The sequence below is a fragment of the Leopardus geoffroyi genome, chromosome B4 (genome assembly GCF_018350155.1).
Source record: "Leopardus geoffroyi isolate Oge1 chromosome B4, O.geoffroyi_Oge1_pat1.0, whole genome shotgun sequence".
NCBI classification, from domain to species: Eukaryota; Metazoa; Chordata; class Mammalia; order Carnivora; family Felidae; genus Leopardus; species Leopardus geoffroyi.
This window is the reverse complement of record NC_059341.1, coordinates 118,263,127-118,286,226: the sequence shown is the minus strand read 5'-3', so window position 1 is coordinate 118,286,226 and position 23,100 is coordinate 118,263,127. Positions and strand designations below refer to the sequence as shown.

The following is a 23,100-nucleotide window of genomic DNA, read 5'->3' as shown; positions in this document are numbered from 1 at the left end:
GCTAATTCCAGCAAAACCCTGCTATCACATGATAAATGAGATCCAAAAACTTAAATTGAATAAAATGTAAGGCTAATGAAATGGAAGGCTAATGAAATGACTGGGTGAGTCTGGATAACTAGTTACAGGAGTTGGGGTTTCAAATTCACCTTGATCCCAATGGCTGTTGGCCACTTATTTCAATTTTAATGAAGATGATCCTGGATCCTATGGTTGGTTGGGACTCCAGCCCAGCCGCAGCGGTTCCAAGAGACCCCAGTTAGTTGGCATTCATTTTGGCAAATGTTTTGTCTCCATCAACTAGGAAGCTTGGACCAGTGACCACTGGGGACTTGGGGAACCACCCTGTGCAACTTGCATCTGGAGACTGGTTGCCTGCTATTTTCCAAGCAGGTTGGTCTCTTCTCTATCCCCTGCCTCACCCACCCTCCAGAATGCTTGACCTGGTTTCTGTTACTGCAGAAAGATACAGGAAGGAGAGAAGGTCATGGATATACACTTGCCATCTTCCAATTTTCTCAACATTCGCCTCCATGCTCTGCAGAATTCTCACCCACTGAATCAATTAAACTCCTCCCACTTCCTGACCTCTTCAAAGAATGCTTCCTCCTAGCTTTCTATTTTGTTTATGGTATGTTATGAAAAATGGGATTTTTAAATTTTTATGTAGTGTTATTGATCTTTGATTTCATGGCTTATTCATTATTTTAATTAGTTATATCAACACCTGTTTCTGACTAAAAACATTGAATACCAATGCCTATCTGCCTATAATTTCAAAAACAGAACTCTGTTATACTTTATCTGATAATACAAATCTCTCTTTTGCTCTTTTTTATTTTTCAAATATATTTCATTATTCTAGGTCATTCCATAAAATGAATTTTATTAGAATTACATTAAACCAATAAATTAATTTGAAGATAATAGAAATTAAAGTAGTCCACTGCCCATCAAGTAATGTACTATGTCTCTCCATTTATTCAAGTCATTTTCAAAAATATCCCTTAGTGAAAATGTTTGATCTTCTTTTATTAGCCTAAGTCTCCTCACAAATCCTGATAAATTTAATCCCATGCTTCATAGAAATGGGATCATTTTTCCATTATACTGTCTAGTTGATATAGGAGAGCTATTGGCTTTGCATCTAGCTATCCTATGGAATTCTCTAATTAGTTCTGATAGTTACTGGTTAATTAGCTTAAGTTTTAAAAAATAATTATTTGCAAATAGCAATCACTTTATCTCCTTTTCAGAGTACTTCACTGAAGAATTCATTTGACAAACATTTTGGAGACCCTATTTTGTGATAATCACATGAATTCTAATCTTAAATTCTATTTCTTATTTAATGCTCTGGCAAGAACTTTCACAACAATGTTAAATGATAGAAGGAATAAGTTTCCTTGTTAAAAAGCTAATTTGAACAAAAAATATTCTTCTACACCTAATTTGCCAGGAATGGTTGTTGAATTTCACCACATGACTTTTTAGCATATGCTAAAGGCTCCTTTGACTACCAGTAATAATTACATTTGCAGATTTCCTACTACATTTATATTGAGAATAAGATCTACATTTTCAATGCTGAATTTATAAGCTAGTACTTTACGAATTTTTGTTTCTATATACTACTGATTTAGAATTGACTATTTTTAAAATTCTTTTTATAAAGCTGCTATCAGAGACTGGTGTGATAAATTTAGTAGGAAACTTTAAACCCATGTGCTGAAATAGCTTTATGTAAAGTAAAAATTATCTGTTCCTTTAAAATATGAAAGAAGTAGCCTAAAAAAATCTGAACTATTCAATTTTTTACTATTTCAATCAATTCTTATTTAAAAAATTCCAGATTATCATTTTCAATTAGAAATTTCTAATTTATTCATATTAAATTGTATATGCTATTATCTAATGGTTGTTTAACTGCTTCCAAATGTATGATTATTACCTCTGTGGATTACTTGTATTTCACCTTCTCTTACTACGGTGGCTGGAAATTTGCCTAATTTATTCTTATCTTCAAAGAACTAGTTCTAGTAGTTACCAATTAAATGATTTTGAAACCATTATTTAATTTCAACTTTTATTTTTATTTTCTTTTTTTGCTTTCTTAGATTTATTTCATTTTTCTAATTGCTTGAGTTCAATGAAAGTTCATTTGATTTTATTTTTAATTTTTAGTAAGAGAGGCTTCTAAAGCTAAAAATTTCTCTATTTCGAGTACTTTTGATGTTAGGGTTTCTCATTATCATTAACTTTCAAAAGTATACTTTCAGTTAGATTTCTTTTTTGATCCAATAATTACATATGCCAGTATTTTTTTTTATAAAATTTCAGTTTTAGGGGCACCTGGGTGGCTCAGTCTGTTAAGCGTCCAACTTGGGCTCAGGTCATGATCTTACAGCTCGTGAGTTCGAGTCCCACATCAGGCTCTGTGCCGCCAGCTCAGAGCCTGGAGCCTGCTTCAGATTCTGTGTCTCCCTCTCTCTTTGCCCCTCCCCCATTCGCACTCTGTCTCTCTCTCTCTCTTTCTTAAAAATAAATTAACGTTAAAAATTTTCAGTTTTATTATACTGTAAAACTATGTGGTCTTTACAAATTTTACTCTAGGTTATCTATTGAGCCTTATTCTGCAACTTAAATATTACTTTTTAAATATTACTTTTTAAAAAAAATTACTTATTAAAAAATATTACTTTTTAAAAAATTAATGAGTGCTTTAAAAGGTGTTTAGTTTCGATTGGCTAGATATATTAAATTAATCTTACTAATTATATGCATGTTCTGTGTTCTTTTTATTTCTTTCTAAAGTAGCATGTTCAACTCTCTCAATATTATTATATTTCTGTCAAATCAATCTTGTCTTCTCAGCAGTTACTTCCATATACATTGATTTTTTTTTTAATATAGAACATGAAAATTCATAGGGGCCTGAGTGGCTCAGTTGATTAAGTGTTGGACTCTTGATTTTGGCTCAGGTCATGACTTGATCTTATGGTCGTGGGATCTGCCCATTTTGGGCTCTGTGCTGGCAGCTTGGAGCCTGCTTAGAATTCTCCCTCTCACTCTCTCTCTGCCCCTCCCCACTCATGTTCACTTTCTCTTTCTCTCTCAAAATAAATAGATAACATTAAAAAAAAAAAGAACATGAAAATTTATGAAATACCTTTCCATTGTCATTTATAAGCATGATTGGTAGAATCACCCACTTTGAATGTGAAAAGGTAGAATTAAAAATAAGTAACACAGAGATTATTCTTTTTTCTTTTTGAAAGAGTTTCCTTTTTATTTTTTTTTTTTATTTTTGAGAGAGAGAGAGAGCACACATAAGTGGGGGAAAGGGACAGAGAAAGAGAGAGAATTTTATTAGGCTCCACACTCAGCGAAGAGCCCCCCAACATGGGGCTCAATCCCACGATCCTGGGATCATGACCTGAGCTGAAATCAAGGGTCAGACTGAAATCAAGGGTCAGATGCTCAACTGACTGAGCCACACTGGTGCCCTGAATTATTCTCTAAAATATTACTGGTACAATTGATAAGCTGGGGTGGGGGGGGGGGGTGGAGAACCTGAAGTTTAATCTAAATCCCCACAACAAAATAAATTCCACATGGATTAAAAGATTAAATATAAATCATGAAACCATAAAATTGGAAGAAAACACAGCTGCACATTTTTCTGTTGCAGAAAATCTCTTTTGTGCAAAACTATGTTAAGCATATGAACATAAAAAGAAAATAGGTATTACTATCCAGGTAGAAATCAAAGTTTTGCATCTGTTCCTCCTCTATATTCCCTGAGTTGGAGAAGAACATCCTAAAACATCTGCTCAGACTTGAAAATTGAAATCATTATGAACTTAGTCACACTGTTCAATCTCCAACCTTGAGTCTTTTGTTACACCACTGGTCAATGATTCTAAGCCACTTAACTCTGTTTTCCTCTTTCAAAATATCTACTATTCTTAGGTTGGACCCCCACAATCAGCCCTCCAAATTTCACCATACACCAAGTGTCTTCTGATTCTCTTTGGTATTAACAATGTTATTTGTAGCTTCCAAACTTCTAATTTCAGCTCTGATTTTTTTTTTAATTTAATAGAACTTTCTGACTAATTCTCTGAATACCGTAACCTGTGAAATTTAATGAAAGCAATTTCCTCCTTTATCACTTGAAAATATGAAGCACATAAATTCCAAGCTTTTTTTTTCTAATAAATGAAGTGCCTGTTTTAGGAAGAATGTTTTTCTACGTGTTTTTCTGAGAATGTTTCCCTTTTGCTGCCATGTTTTAAATAGACCTCATGTTATTGATGCTTCTTTTTACTAAAATGAGAGACAGATCAATGCATAATGGTGAAAAGGAAGACCAGTTGTTGGAAGAAAATGTTTAGTTATTTATCTATTTACACACACAGACATAAATCCTTACTGTCTCCTAAGTGGCTGTTTACCCCACACTACGTGCATACTCCACCATCTTTTCCATCCACTTTATATATCTTAAAATGACAATGTTACCCATCTTTTAAAGCTTTAAATATTATAAAATATATACTACAAATACCTTTTTAAGAAGCCATAAACAGGATTTGTTATCTCCACCATAAGATGAAATTTTTCATCGTTCATACATTTTAGCATAACTTGTGTAAAGAATTCTAGGAATCTAGGTCTCTGCTTAAATTTCATAACTGTGAAAACAAAGAAATGTATAGCAGTAAATGTGTCAAGAACTCCTGTCTTTCCAAGATCAAATAATCCTTTATGGTCTATATTTCATTTGTTTTCCAAATATCTCAGTGTTGAAAACTAGTTCATAAAAGTTGCCTCTAATGTCAGACAAGTTGGGGGGAAAAGTGCTAATTATCAAAATTACTAGTTATCCTAATTTTTTTCTCTGTCACTCTGAGCTAAGCAATAATGCTGCTATTTCTTCATAGCTGGACTTGACAATCACTCACATTTTTCAATTACCTAGTACTCATAAGCTTCATAATATCACTCACTACCAAAATAAGTCACCATCAAAGTTCTGTCTTTCCAGATTTTAAATCATATTACTTGACAACCAATAGTTATTTTGTGTTATTCTAAACAGGTAAGAACTCAAAACCTTCTGTCTAGAAAAGTGAGATCTTTCAGACAACAACAAAATCTACACAATAAATGATCTTCAATAGAAAATCGAGTGAACAGCACATATACGTTTAGGTCACCTACCTTCTTTCACAGCACCTTTGACCGACCAGTTTAAAACAATAGGGTAAAGAAATACAGGGTCCTCTGTTCCTGAGAGTTCAGTTGTAACATCTAAGGTTTAAAAAATTAGTAAGTTGTAGGTTCTGTTTAACGTGAATAACCAAAAATGAAAATTCTTTGGAAGAATGTTCAAGCATTTATTCTAAATTATGTGCTTTCAAAATATCAACTACATCATTATATTTGGGGGGATTAAAAACTTCAGTGATCTTAGTTATTTTCCTTTCATTTTTCCCCTAAAAGCCAAGGAGATCACCACCAAAGAGGTGAAGAGCTTCTAAGGCTTGAGTCTCTCATATTCAATGGCTGTCATATTACCAGCAAACCCCAGACTCAGAAACATACCAATTATGTTAACTTTATTCTTACAAAATTACTTTTAAAAGACCGTAAAATATAGAATAATGAACAGCACAGCCACTGGAGCAAGGCTGCCTGGGTTCAAATTCTAACACCAACAATTTTTAGTTATGAGACCTTGTTAAGTTACTCATCTTCTCTGTGCCTCAGGTTCTTTACCTTTAAAATGAGCATAAGAGTAGCTCCCTCATATGGTTGTTATATAAGGGCCATATGAATTTCAATATGTATAAAACACTTAAAATACTTCCTGGCACACAGAAAGTACTGTACAAAACTATTATTTTATGATTGTTTTGTTATTAAATCTGTTGTTTAGCTAGTAACATTACATTGTGCTTCTTAGTAAAATGTTTTTACTGACAAAATGAAAATAATTCACATCTCTAAAACACTTCACATTTTAAAGAATTGTATTTTTATAATGAGACAATTACAGCTTTCCCAAAGCTAGGTTTACTGGTTGTGTGAATAATAGAGCATTGGGTTCAATTCATTAATTCAACTCAAAACAGACTTTGAAGAGAGAGAGAGAGAGAGAGAGAGAGAGAGAGAGAGAGATCCAGGTCAGGGAATTCTGATCCCAGATAGAACTGAGGCACACTAACAGAGGTGAGGTCAGGACACAGAATTCTGCAAGTAGTCAGTTCCAGAAAGGCTGAGGGGCCAAAAGTAGAACCTCCTACTTGAGGAAAATGTGGAGAGAAAAGGTACTCTCTTATTCTTCCAGAAGGTTTGAAGTACCTGCTAAAAAGCAGGTGATAATATTTATCATCACTAGAAACTAAATCAATTTCTTAAGCAGATTTCCAAACTGCAAACTCCAAAATTCTAATCACTGTATGCACAGTGGTCCATTTTGGAATTCCTATTTGGCACAATGACCTAAAACTAAACCACTCTTTCACTTGAGCAGACTGTGGTTCAAATCACTCACTCATTAACACACTTCACGCTATCCTTTTATTTCTGTTACATTTCTGCCTTTGAAAGACTAGTGATTCTCAATTTTGCGCTCCCCTCACCAATACACTTGGCAACATTTGCCTCCCAGTTGATTGTCAAAGCAGGGAAGATGGTGTGCCAAGCATCTAGGTAGAGGACAGGGATGCCGCTCATCCTCCTAGGGTACTCCACAGCAAAGAATTAGCTGACCCAAATTGACAAGAATGTCGAGGCTGAGAAACCCTGCTTTAGAATCAAAAATAAGCCAGCTATGTAATCCTAAATAAATCACTTAATCTTCATGAACCACGTCAGAAAAAAAGCAGTTAGCAATCCATTATTAACACAGTATTTTTAGGATTAATGAAATAATGTAAAAGCACCTTAAAGGATTTATTTACCAAATGCTAATCTCATCTTAATCCTTTTAACAAAATAGTTTCTTATTAAAAAAAAAAAAACATAATGCCAAGTAGAAGTATACAGAAAGAAAAAAAAAATGACTACATTGCTTCGTCAGTTTGAGTAGGTGGGTCTCCAACAAGGCCAGCTGTTCATTTATTTTTTCAGGTAATAATATCTGCTGTGGCTTCTTAGGCTTGTAAGACTTCTTATAAGAACCCTAAAAACATTGGTTAAGTGTCAGAATGTACTTCAACATGTTTCAACAATTGTCACTTTGAAGTAATAATCTTTAAATTACGATTTCATACTTTCACGCCTGCTAGATAAAAACTACAATCTACATGGCTAGGTGATACAAATGAATAATTAATAATAACAGTCATTTCATCCCAACTAAATGACAAACACAATACTCAGTATTTTATGGAGATTAAACAAAATATTTCTTCTCTTCCCCTCTCCCTTCTTTCCAGTAACTTCTACACCCCAAAACCCCAACTAGCACCATCCCTTCAACCTATACACACTTTTCGGAAGCAGCTGAGGGTAGAGCTCTAAAAAACCCTCAAAAGAAAACTCCCATCTTGCCCTCAGAAATGTATTCCTTTTTCCCTTTTCTTCTTTCCTTTCTTTTTTCCCCGAGGAGCTTCTTTACAACTAAGCTAATTGCCTTTGCTGCTTTGCCTTTCATTGAAACATAACAAGATCTGCAATTAGTGGATTAAGTATTAGTGGATCTGTGCTCAGTCTCCCCATGTTTTCAACAGTCTGAGTCTGAGAACTGAAGTGTTAATGTCTCCTGTTCTCAAACAAACAAACAAACAAACAACCCTCCCAAGCCCCTACAGGCTTAAAGCGTCCTTGAGGGGCTATAACAATTTCTGACTCTTATAAATTAGGCGTTAGCTTCTCGGTCCCTACAGTCTTAGAAAGAAGTATCACAACATTCCACTGGGCTTGGGGCTCCGTGGAAGGACACATGGGGTCCTGCCCTGCAATGATGTGAAGGATAGGCTCATGAGTCAAGGCCTGGGTGACATAAAGGGCCTGGCGGCTGATGGACTCTGACAGTGAACAACAGTTGGTGGAAAAAAACCCTCAAAATGCATCCAGCTTAATCAAAACTCTCTCTAAACAAAATGACCCTTCACCCCCCAAAAAAGTATTATGGCTTAAAAAAATTCGTCCAGTAAAACAGTGGTAGTTTTTGAAGCTTTGTGTGGCAAGCACACACTTACTTTGGCATATAATTCATTATATAATAGAGATAGAGACGGGGCCAGCCCAACAGAAGCAGAGTCTAGGGTTGACAGTCTCTCTCCCTACCCCAGTCAGTGAGTTAGTAGGCTTCAAGTAATTCCTAGTGCTCCTCAGAAATGAAGCAACATTTCAAAATTTGATCTATAAAAACACATAACCATATGGTTTCAAGAAAAGGCAATACAATGGGAGGCAGATACTAAAAAGTAGTCTTAGACATTAGCAGTTTCATAAAGAAGACAATTTAGGTGACACAATGAGGTTAGGAAAAATCTGTGAACAAACTAAAAAGCTCTGATGGGTATTTACTACATTCGCTGACCCACCCAGAATCATAAAATCAATTTGGAAGAGACTTTACAGGGCTTTGAGTCCCCTGTCCAGCTGGGCATAGGAAGCTCTATCAACACCTGATGGTCAGTACTGGTGAGAGAGGCTCTTCAGTATTCCAGCATGGATGCTTCTAAATAAGGAAACTCTTTGCTATATACCACTTTTTGTTTATATAAATATGACAAATTTGAAACTAGTCAATTTTCTAACACATTTGCTAATATCACATGACACTTAAAAGACTCAAATAAGTATATGTTTTAAGACAAGAAACAAAAATCAATTACCTCCTCTTGTGTTTCTTCTTGGTCAGTCACACCAAACAGAGATTTGCACCCTGATGTGATGTCTAACATCTTTTTTCCATAATTTATAATCATAACTGCCAGGTCATATTCTTTCCATGAACGCAGAATCTAATTGAAAATATTTATTAATTATAATTAAATATTATTAATTACCCCTTGTCTATTTTCAAGTGTCATCCACCATCTTTCATAAACTCAAAAGTCTCATTAATGTTTGGGTCTAAGAATTCCCCTGATTTTATTAAGGAAACTAGTAATTTACCTCCAGATTATATTTCCCCACAACTAAAGCTGCACGATTCCACTGCTTTAAATAAAGGACAAAATAACAAGATTATCTCCTCAATAATGAATTTCCCATATTTCTGGGACATATAGCCATATATGTTTCGGTATAGGAAGTTAACTGTTAAGAAAATATTTCCACTTAACACACCCATGTTAAAACAAAATCATTCTAAAAAGTCCATATAACCACTGCTTCCTGTCTTGAGTTGCTTTCTATGTGAAATGGCATAATTACTGACATAAAAATGTCTGGGTTAGGGGGTGATTTAAGATCGGTAAATGATTCATAAGACATTCTAGTGGTGGACTAGACTAGAGACAAGCTGTGTTGGGCAGATTCTCCATGAACCAGAGCTGCAACAGACGCTGCAATCATAAAAAGGGGAGCTGCTCTCATCCACAATTTGTTACTAATTACTATTCTTTGGCCTTCTCTAGCCTGGCCCTTACCTAGTGTAAAGCACTCATCTCCTTGTACTTTAAGCTTACAAAATATTGAGCCAAATATAAATTCTGACACTCACTATGGTTTCAGGCCTTCATGCCTCCCTACCCCTGAGGCATTTCTCAGAACAACTTGCCCACTTTATTTATAAAGCTTCACCTGGTCATGAACATCTGGGCACTAGCATCAACTCTAGAAAGGTTTCCCTGGCCAGCAGTCTGATTTGCATAGGAGACACATTCATGGTGAAACCCATAAGGCCATTCTCCAAGAGTATAAATAAGCTTGTAGGAATTTGTTAGATGTAGGTGTATTCTGTCAAGCTGAGTAACTTAGTATTTATTTAAGATAAGTAACAACTGTTATTTCCCATACAGTGAAAGGATATATACACGGGTGATTGCATAAATCTGATAATACCTACCTGATCCAAGGTGCTAAGAAATAGAAATACTTCGTGGGACCCGGCAATAGCGTTAAATTAATGCTGACCATGGAACTGAGCGTGGGAAGGAAAACAGTGAAATAAATCTTGAAAAGGTCGATGGGGTTAGGTCAATCGGGGCTTTAAATGCCAGGCAAAACAGTCCAGTGTCATTATAAAATTGATATCAGAGGGAGTATGTTGTATTAGAAAGCAGAAATGAGGTGATGTTTGCTCTCCATTCAACTTTGCTCTCTGATGTAGTTGGAGGCTTAGAACTAGAAAGGACTGTGTCGTCTTTTCCCCTTATCTTCATATGACAGTACAAAATGATAAATGATAACGAATTTTTCCAATCAAAAGGGAAATAGAGAACCAATTCTACTTAACACACCAAATGGTGAACAGAAATAAAAAGACTATGCCAGATGTTTAGCATAATAAGTTTTAAACAATGCAAACATAATGAAACATTTAACATGACTTGTCTCAGAAAGTGGCACTTCATTTGGAATTCTGGCAACTTTTAGAAAAAATACTGCTGCTTAAAGAAGAAAGATTGAGTCATCTGAACAGATTACCAATGTTTTAAGCAGAACAGAGAAAGGACACAGAGCCATTAGACTAATTGGACTTTCCATGTCATAACAGAAAATCCATACAAAAAATGTGTTTATAAAAAAATGAACACCTGAAATCTGGGACTCGAGGCTAGGCCAGGGTTCTGGGGTTACCGTCAGGCTGGAGGAAGCTTCCGAAAGGACAATTCTCAGCATATCAATTTGGGACAGAAGCCGCTCTGATATCAAAATCGTCACATTAATATACATTTTACTTTTTACAGATGTCCAAAATACATTCAGGGTCATTTCTATAATAATATCACTTGGATCTCAGTGTGATTCTTCAAGTTGTGGGGGAAAGCTAGTGGAGTTGTGGATGGCAAGTAAGGAATCGCAAGCCAGTCCCAAGCTGCTGTGTGCTATGGGAGAAAAATCACACAAGGCTGAGAGAGGAGACATGTGAATTCAAGGACTTCAACATGCACTAGGCCCCAAATGCTGGTCTTTTGTTCTAGGTCAGTACTCTCTGCAATCATCCACAGAAGCTGCTGCAAAACCTCCCATTCTTCTCAATCTTGGAAACCCACCCTTACTCCTTACTTCCTTACTCTCAGCAAATGACCTTGCTTCCTTTTCACAGAGGAAATGTAGGGAAACTAGCTTATCTCCTGTCCAGAAACCTACCTACACACTCACCTGTAACTCCAGCCATCCTACTCTCCTGTTAGTGGAGAGAGGTCAATCTCCCATCCAGACTAACCCCTCCCACCTGTGCTAGGACTCACCGCCTCCTGCCTTCTCAGGGATCTTGCTCCTATATCCTCATCCTTTCCCTATCCTGGCTCCTCTCCTTTAATGGTCAAATGTGGAGTGCCTGGATAAGCAGAATTGGTTTGTTTGTTTGTTGGTTGGTTGGTTGGTGTTTTGTTTTGTTTTGAGAGAGAGAGAGAGAGAGAGAGAGAGAGAGAGAGAGAGAGAGAGAGATTGAATCTTAAGCAGGCTTCAAGCCCAACATAGAGCCCAATTCAGGGCTCTGTCTCAGGACTGTGAAATCAAGACCTGAGCCAAAATCAAGCGTTGGATGCCTAGCTGAGCTACCCAGGCACCCCTGGTTGGTTGGTTTTTAGCAGGAGAAGTTGCTATTGGCAACTTGCAACCTACAAGCTGCGTTGGAATAGTTTCTTTGTTCTGGAAGAAACATTACAGTAGCTGCTATTAGTTATTTAAATGCAAAGTGAGTAGTTGTCCAGTACCCTGGAAAGAGAGTATAACCTGGCCTTCTTTTATTTGAAAAAGACATTCCTCTCCTGGAAATACTGATGGACAAATCTGGGGGGCAGGCAGTGGGGGACGCCAAGCAGAGAAGATATTCCAAAGAAAAGTAACCTTAGAAGATATACTTTTAGTCAGCATAACACTAATTAATGTGTGTATAATTGTAACATTAGAAATGGAAAGGGGCACTTTGGATTATGTGGGACTCCTGCTTTCTCACTGGTTACACCACATGATAATGGCAGCGCTGATAGCACCAGAGAGATTCTCAAGGTTGAGGTTGGGAATGACAAAACAGCTGTGGACCAATCAACTCTCCTCTTCTTCCTCTTGACTAATGGAAGCAGGACAGGCCCCTTGGATTTAGTGCACTCTTAAATAATTCTCTTCCCTTCTCACTCTACACACTGTCCCCAGACGATATCATTTATTTATATTGTTCATTTGAGTCCATATATTAATGATGGCTTTGTCCTTATACATATTTGGCCTCTCTTGAACTCCAAGACGGTAGTTCCAATTATATAATATACACCTCTTTGGATATCCTATTAGCCCCAAAAGTCAATATATTCAAAACTCAGTATCTTTTCTCTCTTTCCCATACAAAATTACTCCCTCTCCAGAGTCCAACAAATAGTATTCACTCAACTGCTGAGTCCAGATAGCTGGATTACTGTTGACTCTCCCCTCTTTGCCTTGTATCCCCACATACTCAGTAGTTTTACAGGTTGTCAACTCTATCTCATAAATAACTCTTAAATCCTTTCAATTCTATCTCCCACTTTTTCACACTATAGTAGCCTCCCCTCTTAAGCATGGGGGATATGTTCCAAGACCCTAGTGGATGCCTGAAACCTCAGATAGCACCAATCCTGATATACATGTTTTTTTTTTTTTTAATACATATGTGCCTATGATAAAGTTTAATTTATAAGTTAGGCAGAGTAATAACAACTATAATAATAAAATAGAACGTTTATAACAGTATACTGTAATAAAAGCCATGTGAGCAGAGTCTCTCTCATAATATCTTGTACTGTGCTCACCCTTCCCCTTGTGATGACGGGACATGATAAAATGCCTATGTGATGAGATGAAGTGAGGTGGATGACGCAGGCACCACAACACAGCGTTAGGCTACCGCTGACCTTCTGACAACGCATCGGGTGGAGGCCCATCTGCTTCCCGATGCAGTTGACCGTGGGTACGTGAAACCGTGGAAAGCAAAACTGCAGATAAGGGGAGACTGCCATGGTTCAGTTTATCATCTCTCACCCTCTAACTCCCTCCCTGCTTCAGGTCTTATCCCACTCTACTAGCTGTTGTGCCACCAGAATAATTTCTCTTTTCTAAAATGCAAATTTCATTATGTCATTTCCAGGTTTAAAACCCTTGAATGGCTCTTCTCTGACCTCATTAGAGGGCCATTCATCATCTGGTACCTGTTCACTACTCCACTTTTCAAGGTGACTGAAACACATCCTTCATAATTAAAAATAAATCTGATTCTTCTTTTCCCATACTTTAAAATTATTTCATATTTTCCCATTGATTACTCTATGAGGCAATGTTAATAATCCTGTATCTGTCAAATATATTTTTAATATTTGCCTTTAAGCCTTGTTAATAGTGTCTTGCCATAAAAAATTTTCTTTTAATTATCATGTAATCTGTTTATCTATCTTTTCCTGTGTACCTTTTAAATTATATGCCCTTTTGAGAAAGGTCTCCTCTGACTTCAAGGCCATACAAATATCCATCTGGACTTTATTTTGTTTATAGTAGGAGGTAGAGCTCTGGCTTTGTTTATTTACAGATGAATAGTCAGTTATACCAACACCTTTTTTTAAATAAAATATTTTAATAAATTATCATTTTCCCAATAAATCCAAATGCCACCTTTGTCATATATTAAGTTCTTCTGTAGACCTGGGACTGGCTATTCCTGGACTCTTCTATTCTTCTGAACTATTTGCCTATTACTTTGTTAACACCATTTTTTATTGAAGTGGCCTTATAATAAGTCTTAGTATGTATTGAGAACTTTAAGTTATTCTAATCAGTTTCAGAGAAACCCCATTGGGATTCTGATTAGATCTGTGTTATATTTAAATATTATTTTAGGAAGGATTTATATTTCTATGACATTAAGTCTTCATATTCAGGAACCTGCAGTGGCCTGCCATATGTTCAGATCTTATTTTGTGCCCTTCAGTAGATTTCACAGTTCTTTTGTTTGGGTCTTTTAGCACTCTGTTAGGTTTAAAATATTGTATTTTTTCCTCCAAGTTTTTATTTAAATTCCAGTTAACATACAGTGTAATATTAGTTTCAGGTGTACAACTTAGTGATTCCTCACTTACATACAACACCTGGTGTTCATCACAACAAGTGCCACCTTAATCCCCATCACCTATTTAACCCAACCTGGCTCACCTCCCCTCCATCAACCCTCAGTTTGTTCTCTATCGTTAAGAGTGTGTTTCTTGGTTTGCCTTTTTCTCCCTGCTATATTCATCTGTTTTGTTTCTTAAATTCCACAGGAGTGAAATCATATGGTATTTGTCTTAAAATATTGTATATTATAAAGTGGTATATTTTCTTCTCTCCATTTCTAACCAGTTACTGACAGTATAAAAATATCAGTTTGAAAGCATCTCATAATCATTTTATAAATTCTTTTTTCGATTGTAATAATGCTTACTAGATTCTCATGAGTTTTGGAGACCTGTAACAATTACAGATTAATTTATACTTGTTTTAAAAAATTTTTTTAATGTTTATTTATTTTTGAGAGAGAGAGAGTGAGAGAGCTTGAGCAGGGGGAGAGGCAGAGACAGAGAGGGAGACACAGCATCTGAAACTGGCTCCAGGTTGTGAGCTGTCAGCACAGAGCCCGATGTGGGACTAGAACTCACAAACCATGAGATCATGACCTGAGCTGAAGTCCGACACTTAACCCACTGAGCCACCCAGGTGCCCCAGTTTTTTAATATCATAAAATTTTTCATATCGTTATCTATAGCATTAGAGAATCTCTACAAATAATGAATCACACTATTAAGAGTCAGCATCTCCTATACCTGATTTTTAAGGAGACGTTTTATGAGTGTTTCTTACAATTATAAACACTTGAATCTGACTTAAAATTTTTTTTAATGTTTATTTATTCTTGAGGGAGAGACAGCCAGAGCGAGAATGGGGTAGAGAGAGAGGGAGGGCAGAGAGAGAGGAGACACAGAATCCAAAACAGGTTCCAGGCTCTGAGCTGTCAGCACAGACCCTGAGGCGGGGCTCGAACTCACGAGCCACGAGATCACACGAGCCATGAGATCATAACCCGAGCTGAAGTCAGATGCTTACCTGAGTACCCAGGCACCCCACTTGAATCTGACTTTTTAGCTCATCTGGCCATCTCTGTCATCTGAGTTCATTAACACTTAGTGAAGTAATTAATACACTTGATTGTATTCCTTCTATCTTAAATACTATCTCTTTTTCTTTCTTAGTTTTGCTGAATTAGCCATTTTTCCTGCCTGTTATTCCTCTGTTCATTTTTCCTTCCTGTCAATTTACAAGTCTTACTGTGCTTTATAGTTTTGCACCTAGCTACATTTTCCTGAGACATCTATTTATTTATTTTTTATTTTATCTATTTATTTATTCATAAGAGATAAAGAGGAAGGGAGCAAGAGGGAAGGGCAGAGGGAGAGAGAGAATCTTAAACAGGCTCCATGCCAAGCGTGGAGCCCCATGCAGGGCTTGATCTCATGACCATGAGATCATGATCTGAACTGAAATCAAGAGTCAGACACTTAACCCACTGAGCCACCCAGGCGCCCCTCCTGAGTTATTTTTAAATATATATAGTCTATTAAGAGAAACTAATAATTTTATAGTATATGTATTTTTTATACTATATGTATTTTTTTAAAACACACAACATGCACCAAGAATCTCTACCTGCTCTCCTCTCCTTGACCCCAAACAAAATAAAAGTTTAAGTTCTAGGTTACTAATAAGTTTTTTCTTTCAAAGATAACATTTCTATTTCAAGAATCCCTACTTAGCATTTATATTACAAAATCCACATCATATCATTATTGCCTATTTAATTTTAATAATACATATATTGCAAGGTTCATTGCTCCCATTTTTCCTCCCCTTTTTGTCTTTCCCTGTCTTGGGATTTCTCTTCTGAACCACTTGTCATTTGATGGAGTATCTCCTCAAGTGTTTTCCCCAGATAAGTACATGGGCAGAATATTTTTAAATGCCTGCACTTCCGAAAATGTTTATTTTGCCCATACAAATGAATGCTATCTTTCCTGGCTATTAGTTTTGGACCTTGGTCTTCTCCCCTCAGGATTCTACAAGTGTTGCTCTGGTATTTTAGCTTCTGCTGCTGCTGATAAAAAAGTTTGAAGCTAACGGATTGTCTTGATTGTCTTTCCGTTGCAAATAACCTGTTCTTCGTGTCTCAAAACTACGATTGTTCTTTATATCTGGACTTCAAGAATCTCCCCACCAAGTGTCAACACATATGCTCCTACATTAATCCTGCCTGGGACTTAGGGAGCCTATTCTCTATTTTTTAATTTTCTACCTCCGGAACTCCTTTTGTTTCATGTTAGGACTTCTGGGTCTGCCTTCTGAATTTATCTCTGCATAATTCCATTTTATGCGGTCAGGTATTTCTTGAGCTTCCGGATTTGACTCAAGAAATACCAGTAACCACAATCTTCATCTGTTCAATTTTTTTAATCAAATATTTTTTGTTCAGTTACAAAAGATCTTTTGTTGTTGTGTTTTTTTTGACTATTTAATTGCTTTTCACCACCTTGAAGATTTTCTTTCTTTTTCTTTTTTTTTCCAAGTTACCTCTGGTCTTTTCCAATATAGTGAGAGTAAAAACCACAATTAATCTGGTGTTTGTCCTGCCCCTTGGAGTTCTGAGTCCTCTTAAGTGAGTTATTATTTTTCTCTTCCTGCTAATGACTATCCTCCCTCAGTATCTACACAAACAAGATTACAGAAGCGTCTCCAGCAGTGGTAAACCAGTGGGTGACGGAAAGAATATGACGTTCTGCTCCTGAGGTCAGAAAAACAAATCATGACTTCTTTGCTAAGGTAAAGGTAAAAGTCTCTCTGTTTCAAGACCCTCACTGAAGCAAACTTAAAGTGATGGATCAAATCAGCCCACCAAGGCAGTATTCTTCCAGATCCCTGACCAAATCACAAAAATCCTGTGAAAACCATATAAAATATGCAGGCACAGATAAGGCCCTTCTTTGAAGAATTTCACTGGATTGAGACAACTGAAGCCTTTGAAGAAACACACAATGTGGGCCTCTGAGCCAAGCAATGAAAATAAATAAGCCTACCTCTTGGCCTCTGATTTCTTGGCTCTTTCTTGCTTCCAAGGTGAATGAGGTCCCATAAAATTGTGCTCTTTTCCACCCTTTTCCCTGGCCTAAGAGACACCCTCCGGGCTTTACCAACTGACCCACTCAGGCAACTTTTGAGCTAAAATGCTTTGTAGGTATTATTTTTTAAAGTATTTTTAAAAGTTAATTAAAAGTAGCTTTCTAAATCATTGCTATTCCTAAGTTTTATGATATGAGGCAAAGAATAAGATAAATACCTTTGTTATGTAGAAGACACAACAAGCTATCATGTGCTGTACACTTTCAAAACTTGCAAAATGTTTCTTTAAGTGGACAATGTTTGGTAGTCCCTGCAAAACCACCACACACTTTATCAAGATCTAAAAAATAGAAGCAGAAGAGTTTCTGTTGACAAATAGCCTCACCCATTACAAAATGTCCTATTCAAATCACGCAAGTTTTAAGCCATCAAGTCTTATTATTTTCAATAATTATCAATGAATTGCTTCTCATGTATAAAAGAATGTACTCTGAGATAAAATTAATATATTCAATTTCAGATGAGTCTCTCATCTAAAGTAACTTGAAAACTAGTATAGAGGATAAAATAAGTATTCAGCAATTACAAACCAAAGCACATTTTGACAAGTGCCATAAAAATTATCGGCAGAATATTACATATACGAGACACTAAAAACACACCCACACTTAGGAGGACCTCAAAAAAACATATAGAGAAGGAGGTACCATATTAAATATAAAGTGATACCAGGTACTTGAAATAATAGTTTCTTTTAAAATTAAAACCAAGCATTCATATCCCAAGAAATCTATCCATATCAGCATTTACTTCCTAGTCTCCTTACTTCATATTATATGATCCTGAATTTGGTCAAGAGCTAGACAATTAAGTTTAGTTTTCAATACTGTTGCCCTGTTCTGAGCAACATTACTGTCAGAAAAGTAGAGCTGAGATTGCATCAATCTATTAGTCATCCAGATTATCAAAGGACAAATTAACATATGGATATTGGTCTTTTGTGAGCACACTAATTGCTTCAAGCCACCATTCTAACAATATTATTAGTATTGTTACTATACACCTATGAGTATTTTTTAATGCTTCTTTAATTCCTCCCCATCATCACCTGCCTCCACCCTACTATACCATATCTCCAAATCATGTTAGCAACCCAGTAATTTTGTAGTTTTCTCCAGGATCTTATAATCATATACATACATCTAAATACATAAACATACATAGAGGGAGGGTTAATGTTATGTTACAAAATGGGATGTATAAACCCTTGTTTGAACTGTGCATTTCTCCTTCATCCATGTCTTATGAAAAATTCCTCCAAGTCTACAGGTATAGCTCAAATTCATTATTGCCAATGGCTGCACAATATGATTTAGTGTGGAACAACCATCATTTATTCAGCCATTTCCAGAATCTCCACGTTGCACACTTTCACAGCTGATGTTTTACAATCTGGTATACTGGCCATCCTCCTGCTACTACACTGCCTCTTTGTCTTTAGCTCTTTTTTTTTAATTTTTTCAATGTTAATTTATTTTTGAGAGACAGAGAGAGACAGTGTGAGTGGAGGAGGGGCAGAAAGAGAAAGAGAGAGAATCCAAAGCAGTCTCCAGGCTCTGAGCTCTCAGCACAGAGTCTGATGTGGAGTTCGAATCTACGAACTGTGAGATCATGACCCAAGCCAAAGTCGGACGCTTAACTGACTGAGCCACCCATGTGCCCCTGTCTCCAGCTTTTTTGCTATCACCCAAATGGCCATAGTAAACACCCTTATAAATGCTCAGTTGCCAATATGAGTGGCAACTGAGATACCAGCTTTGATGGTACCTAGTGAGGACGAAGCACCATCTTCTAGGGCAAAGTATACACTCTAAATCAATGATAGTTACATGGCACTATGTCCCCAGTAGGTGGAACACGTGGATCTGGGAACCAAGGACCAGAACCAGGAGCAGCATCTTACTAACTGGGGATTTTATTCTATGGGATAAATTACTAATAGAGGGGTTGCTGTGTCAAGTATATTTATTTTTAATTTTAATTAAAATTAGATTTAGTTTAATGACAATTAAGATTGTTTTACCAAAGTCCAAAGCCTACAACAATTCACATGTCCCCCATCAATGAATGAGAGTGCCTTTGCCCCTTTGTCCTGACCAGGAAGAGGAGTTACAGATCTTTGCAATTCTGTCAACAGTATTACATTAGTCATTTAATGTACATTTCTTGGGATATTCAGAGTTTGAGCATCTTTTCATGTTTCTTGGCCACTTGGATTTGCTCTCCTATAAACTGCCTATTCATGCCCTGTGGCCATTCTTTTACTAAGTGATTGTCAATTTGTAAGACTTTTTGTTATATATACTTATCCTTGTCAGGGTTGGACACTTTTTCCAAATCTATAAATTTTCTACTATCTTTGTTATGATCCCTTTTGTCACACATAGGCTGCCACAAATATAGTCAATATTTCTTATCTTTCTTGTTATTTCTAAGAGTTTTGTGTTTATTTTACATTTAAATCTTTAGTACGTCTGGACTTTTTATATATGGTACAATATAGGTGTCAAACTCTATTTTCTTTCAGATGAATATCCATCCATATCAGATGAATAAATGGTTCACTACCATTGACCAAAAATATCCATTCTCTTCCGACTGAATTGGAATGCCAATTCTGCCATATATTATATTCTCATACATATTGAGGCCTATTTCTAGAATCTCCTCTCTTTCACTTTTCTATTCCAAACAATACAATTTAATTAGAAACTCCTTTCTTTAAAAAAAAAATTTTTTTTACATTTATTTTTTTTAAACTATTTTTTTAATGTTTATTTATTTTTGAGAGAGAGAGAAAGAGACACAGCACAAGCAGGGGAGGGGCAGAGAGAGAGGGAGCCACAGAATCTGAAGCAGGCTCCAAGCTCCGAGCTGTCAGCACAGAGCCTGACGCAGGGCTCAAACCCACGAACTGTGAGATCATGACCTGAGCCGAAGTCGGATGCCCAACTGACTGAGCCACCCAGGCGCCCCTAGAAATTCCTTTCTTAAGGCTTTTCCTCAGAGCTATAACCTATTCTCTGAGCTATAGCTAAAGGCATTCTAAACCAGTGGGATGCTACAGGATGACAGTGGATTATCTTGAACTCAACCAATTGAGCACCAGTTGCAGCTGCTGGCCCCAATGTGGCATCCTTGCTAGAAGACAGTAAAAGCCATGCATTGTCATGGCTAATATTTTCTTTTCTATCCTGTGAGGAAGAAGTACCAGAAAAAGTTCCCATTCATACTGGGAAGACAAAAGTATATATTTAGCATCTTGCCCCAGGGCAATGGTAACTCTCCCACCCTCTGACATATTTTATGAAAGGACCTGAACACTCTGGACATTTCTCAAAACATGGGACCAATACATCAATAACACTTAAAAAAATGTTAATTGGACATAAAAAGCAAGAAAAGGCAAGTACATTAAAGACCCTGATAGGATACATGCCTTCCAGAGGGTAGGAATAAACCTGATGAAGATTCAGGAAACTGCCACATTAATGAAACATCTCGGGTGTGCTGAAACAAACTCCCTACCCCAGAGTAGGTCTGACATCTGGCATCTCTCACCTCTAAGAAGAAAGGACAATGCCTTTGGGTTTGGAAGAAAGCATATTCCACACTTGAGAATACTGCTTTACATTCAATCTACAAACGACATGGAAGGCTGCCAACTATGAGTTGAGATTTTGGATTTTAGAAGCAGATCTCCCAAGCAGCTGAGCTTAAGGGAATACGGGAGAAGGAGCATGTCTATGCTCCAGTATAGCCATTCCAAGGCAAATATTTGTTAAATTACTTAAGCCCTCTGGTTAGTTTTCTCCATGGTGAATTAAAAATTTTTATGCTTTGCATGAGATCACTCACATCTTCTTGGTTCTCAAAATCTGAGTTGATCATGATGATGATAATGATGACAACAATGATGATGATGAAAACTTTCTATAAGTATCTGCAGTAAAACCTTACCTCTCTCATTACTTCCCTGTGGTAGGCAGAATTCTAAAACAGTCCACAAGATGTGGACTCCCTGGTGTACAAGCTCTGTTATAATCCTTTCTCCTTACATGTGGGTAGGACCTGTGAATGTGATAAGATCTTCTCTCTCATGACTACATTATGTTATATAAGACTTCATGAATATTATAGGAACTCTTCTGATGGTCTTGAGGAAGCAGACTGCCATGTTATGGAGAAGACCATGTGGCAGGGAACTGGCGGTGAGCTTTCAGGAGCTAAGGACCTCCTATCATATAAGCATAAGGAAATAAATTCTCTCAACAACCAGTGAGCTTGAAAAAGGCTCCAGAGCCTCAGGTGAGATCACAGCTCTGGCCAACACCTTTATTTCAGCCTGAAGAGACCCTGAGCAGAAGACCCAACCAACCCATTTCCAGCCTCCTGTCCCACAGAAACTATGAGATAGATTCACTATGGTGATTTGTTAGGAAGAATAAACAACTAATATAACCCCTTCACCCAGCTCTCCCTTATTCTTTTTCCATAAATTCCAGTTTCTCCATCACCAAGACACCCAAGTAATTTTTCTTGGGTCATTCGCCAATTTTTTCCCCAGATGATGGCTTTAAAAATATGTTTTTGAATAAGTATTGCTGCTTCTAACATTACAAAAGCATACAAATTGAAATGACTTAAAAAATCTAGAAAAACAGATTGCCAGTATTTAAACATGGACAGCAATGGGGCTGAATGTTTTCAGAGAAACACATTTGAGCCTTTATGTTTTTTTTTTTTTTCAACATTTATTTATTTTTGGGACAGAGAGAGACAGAGCATGAACGGGGGAGGGGCAGAGAGAGAGGGAGACACAGAATCGGAAACAGGCTCCAGGCTCTGAGCCATCAGCCCAGAGCCTGACGCGGGGCTCGAACTCATGGACCGCGAGATCGTGACCTGGCTGAAGTCGGACGCTTAACCGACTGCGCCACCCAGGCGCCCCTTGAGCCTTTATGTTTTATTTATGTCTGTTTGCCCAGATATAATTTAAATTATTAAAATGTTTTTCAGTCAACTCATGAAATTTCGTAACTTGTCTTTGACCTATTTGTACGTTATGAGAGATACATTGCTTTTCATTTTCCAAAATGCATTGTTGAATTGCCTTTGTAAAAAATATCCTTATTTTTAAGGGGGTGGGGTGAATATGCTTACCTGCACAACAGGTACCAAAACAACATTGTGGTAGATTATAGGAGCAAGGAGGCCATAACACTGAGTCACAGCTTGAAGGGCATAACTGGAATCATTTAGGTAGTTGCTAAGGTCCAATGCCACTAATATTCTCTCACATTCAATTAATCTAGCAATCTGTAAAGAAACAGGTATTGTTACCGGAAAGGAACATCAGGTGCTTAATTAATATGCCTCTAAGGAGAAGAAAGGGTAGGAAATGTGATCCTGCCGGTTTAACAACACATTGGTATGTTGAAATGTTGGTATGAAGAAAATCTAAACTCAAGAACAACTCTAATTTCCCAATAATGCTACATATGGATAATACCATCTTAGAATTAATCTTTAGAATATTTTGTAAAACAATAGAAATACCACTAGTAATGAAAAAGGAACTAATCTTTTTTAATTGGTAAAATAAAAACGTGGCTATATTTTAATGTTAGAAAAAATCTAGCTTTTTCAAAACATAAATTATAACAAATAATAATTAAAATACTATATCTCTGTAATATTGTCCCTCACTTGATTAACAGTCCCATTTTCTTTCTGGAT

General features: G+C 36.7%; 1 protein-coding gene across 3 annotated transcripts in view; it reads right to left on the bottom strand.

Annotated features, from left to right (window-relative positions):
- Positions 1–23,100, bottom strand: part of CFAP54 (cilia and flagella associated protein 54) — a 291,595-nt gene that overhangs the window by 163,519 nt on the left and 104,976 nt on the right. For all 3 annotated transcript variants that reach the window (XM_045463273.1, XM_045463270.1, XM_045463272.1), the window contains 6 exons: positions 22,525–22,680; positions 17,519–17,641; positions 8,856–8,984; positions 7,078–7,192; positions 5,227–5,316; positions 4,571–4,697 (listed from right to left, as the gene is read on the bottom strand). In XM_045463273.1, the coding sequence (XP_045319229.1) occupies positions 4,571–4,697; positions 5,227–5,316; positions 7,078–7,192; positions 8,856–8,984; positions 17,519–17,641; positions 22,525–22,680 (740 nt within the window). The remainder of the gene's footprint in view (positions 1–4,570; positions 4,698–5,226; positions 5,317–7,077; positions 7,193–8,855; positions 8,985–17,518; positions 17,642–22,524; positions 22,681–23,100) is intronic.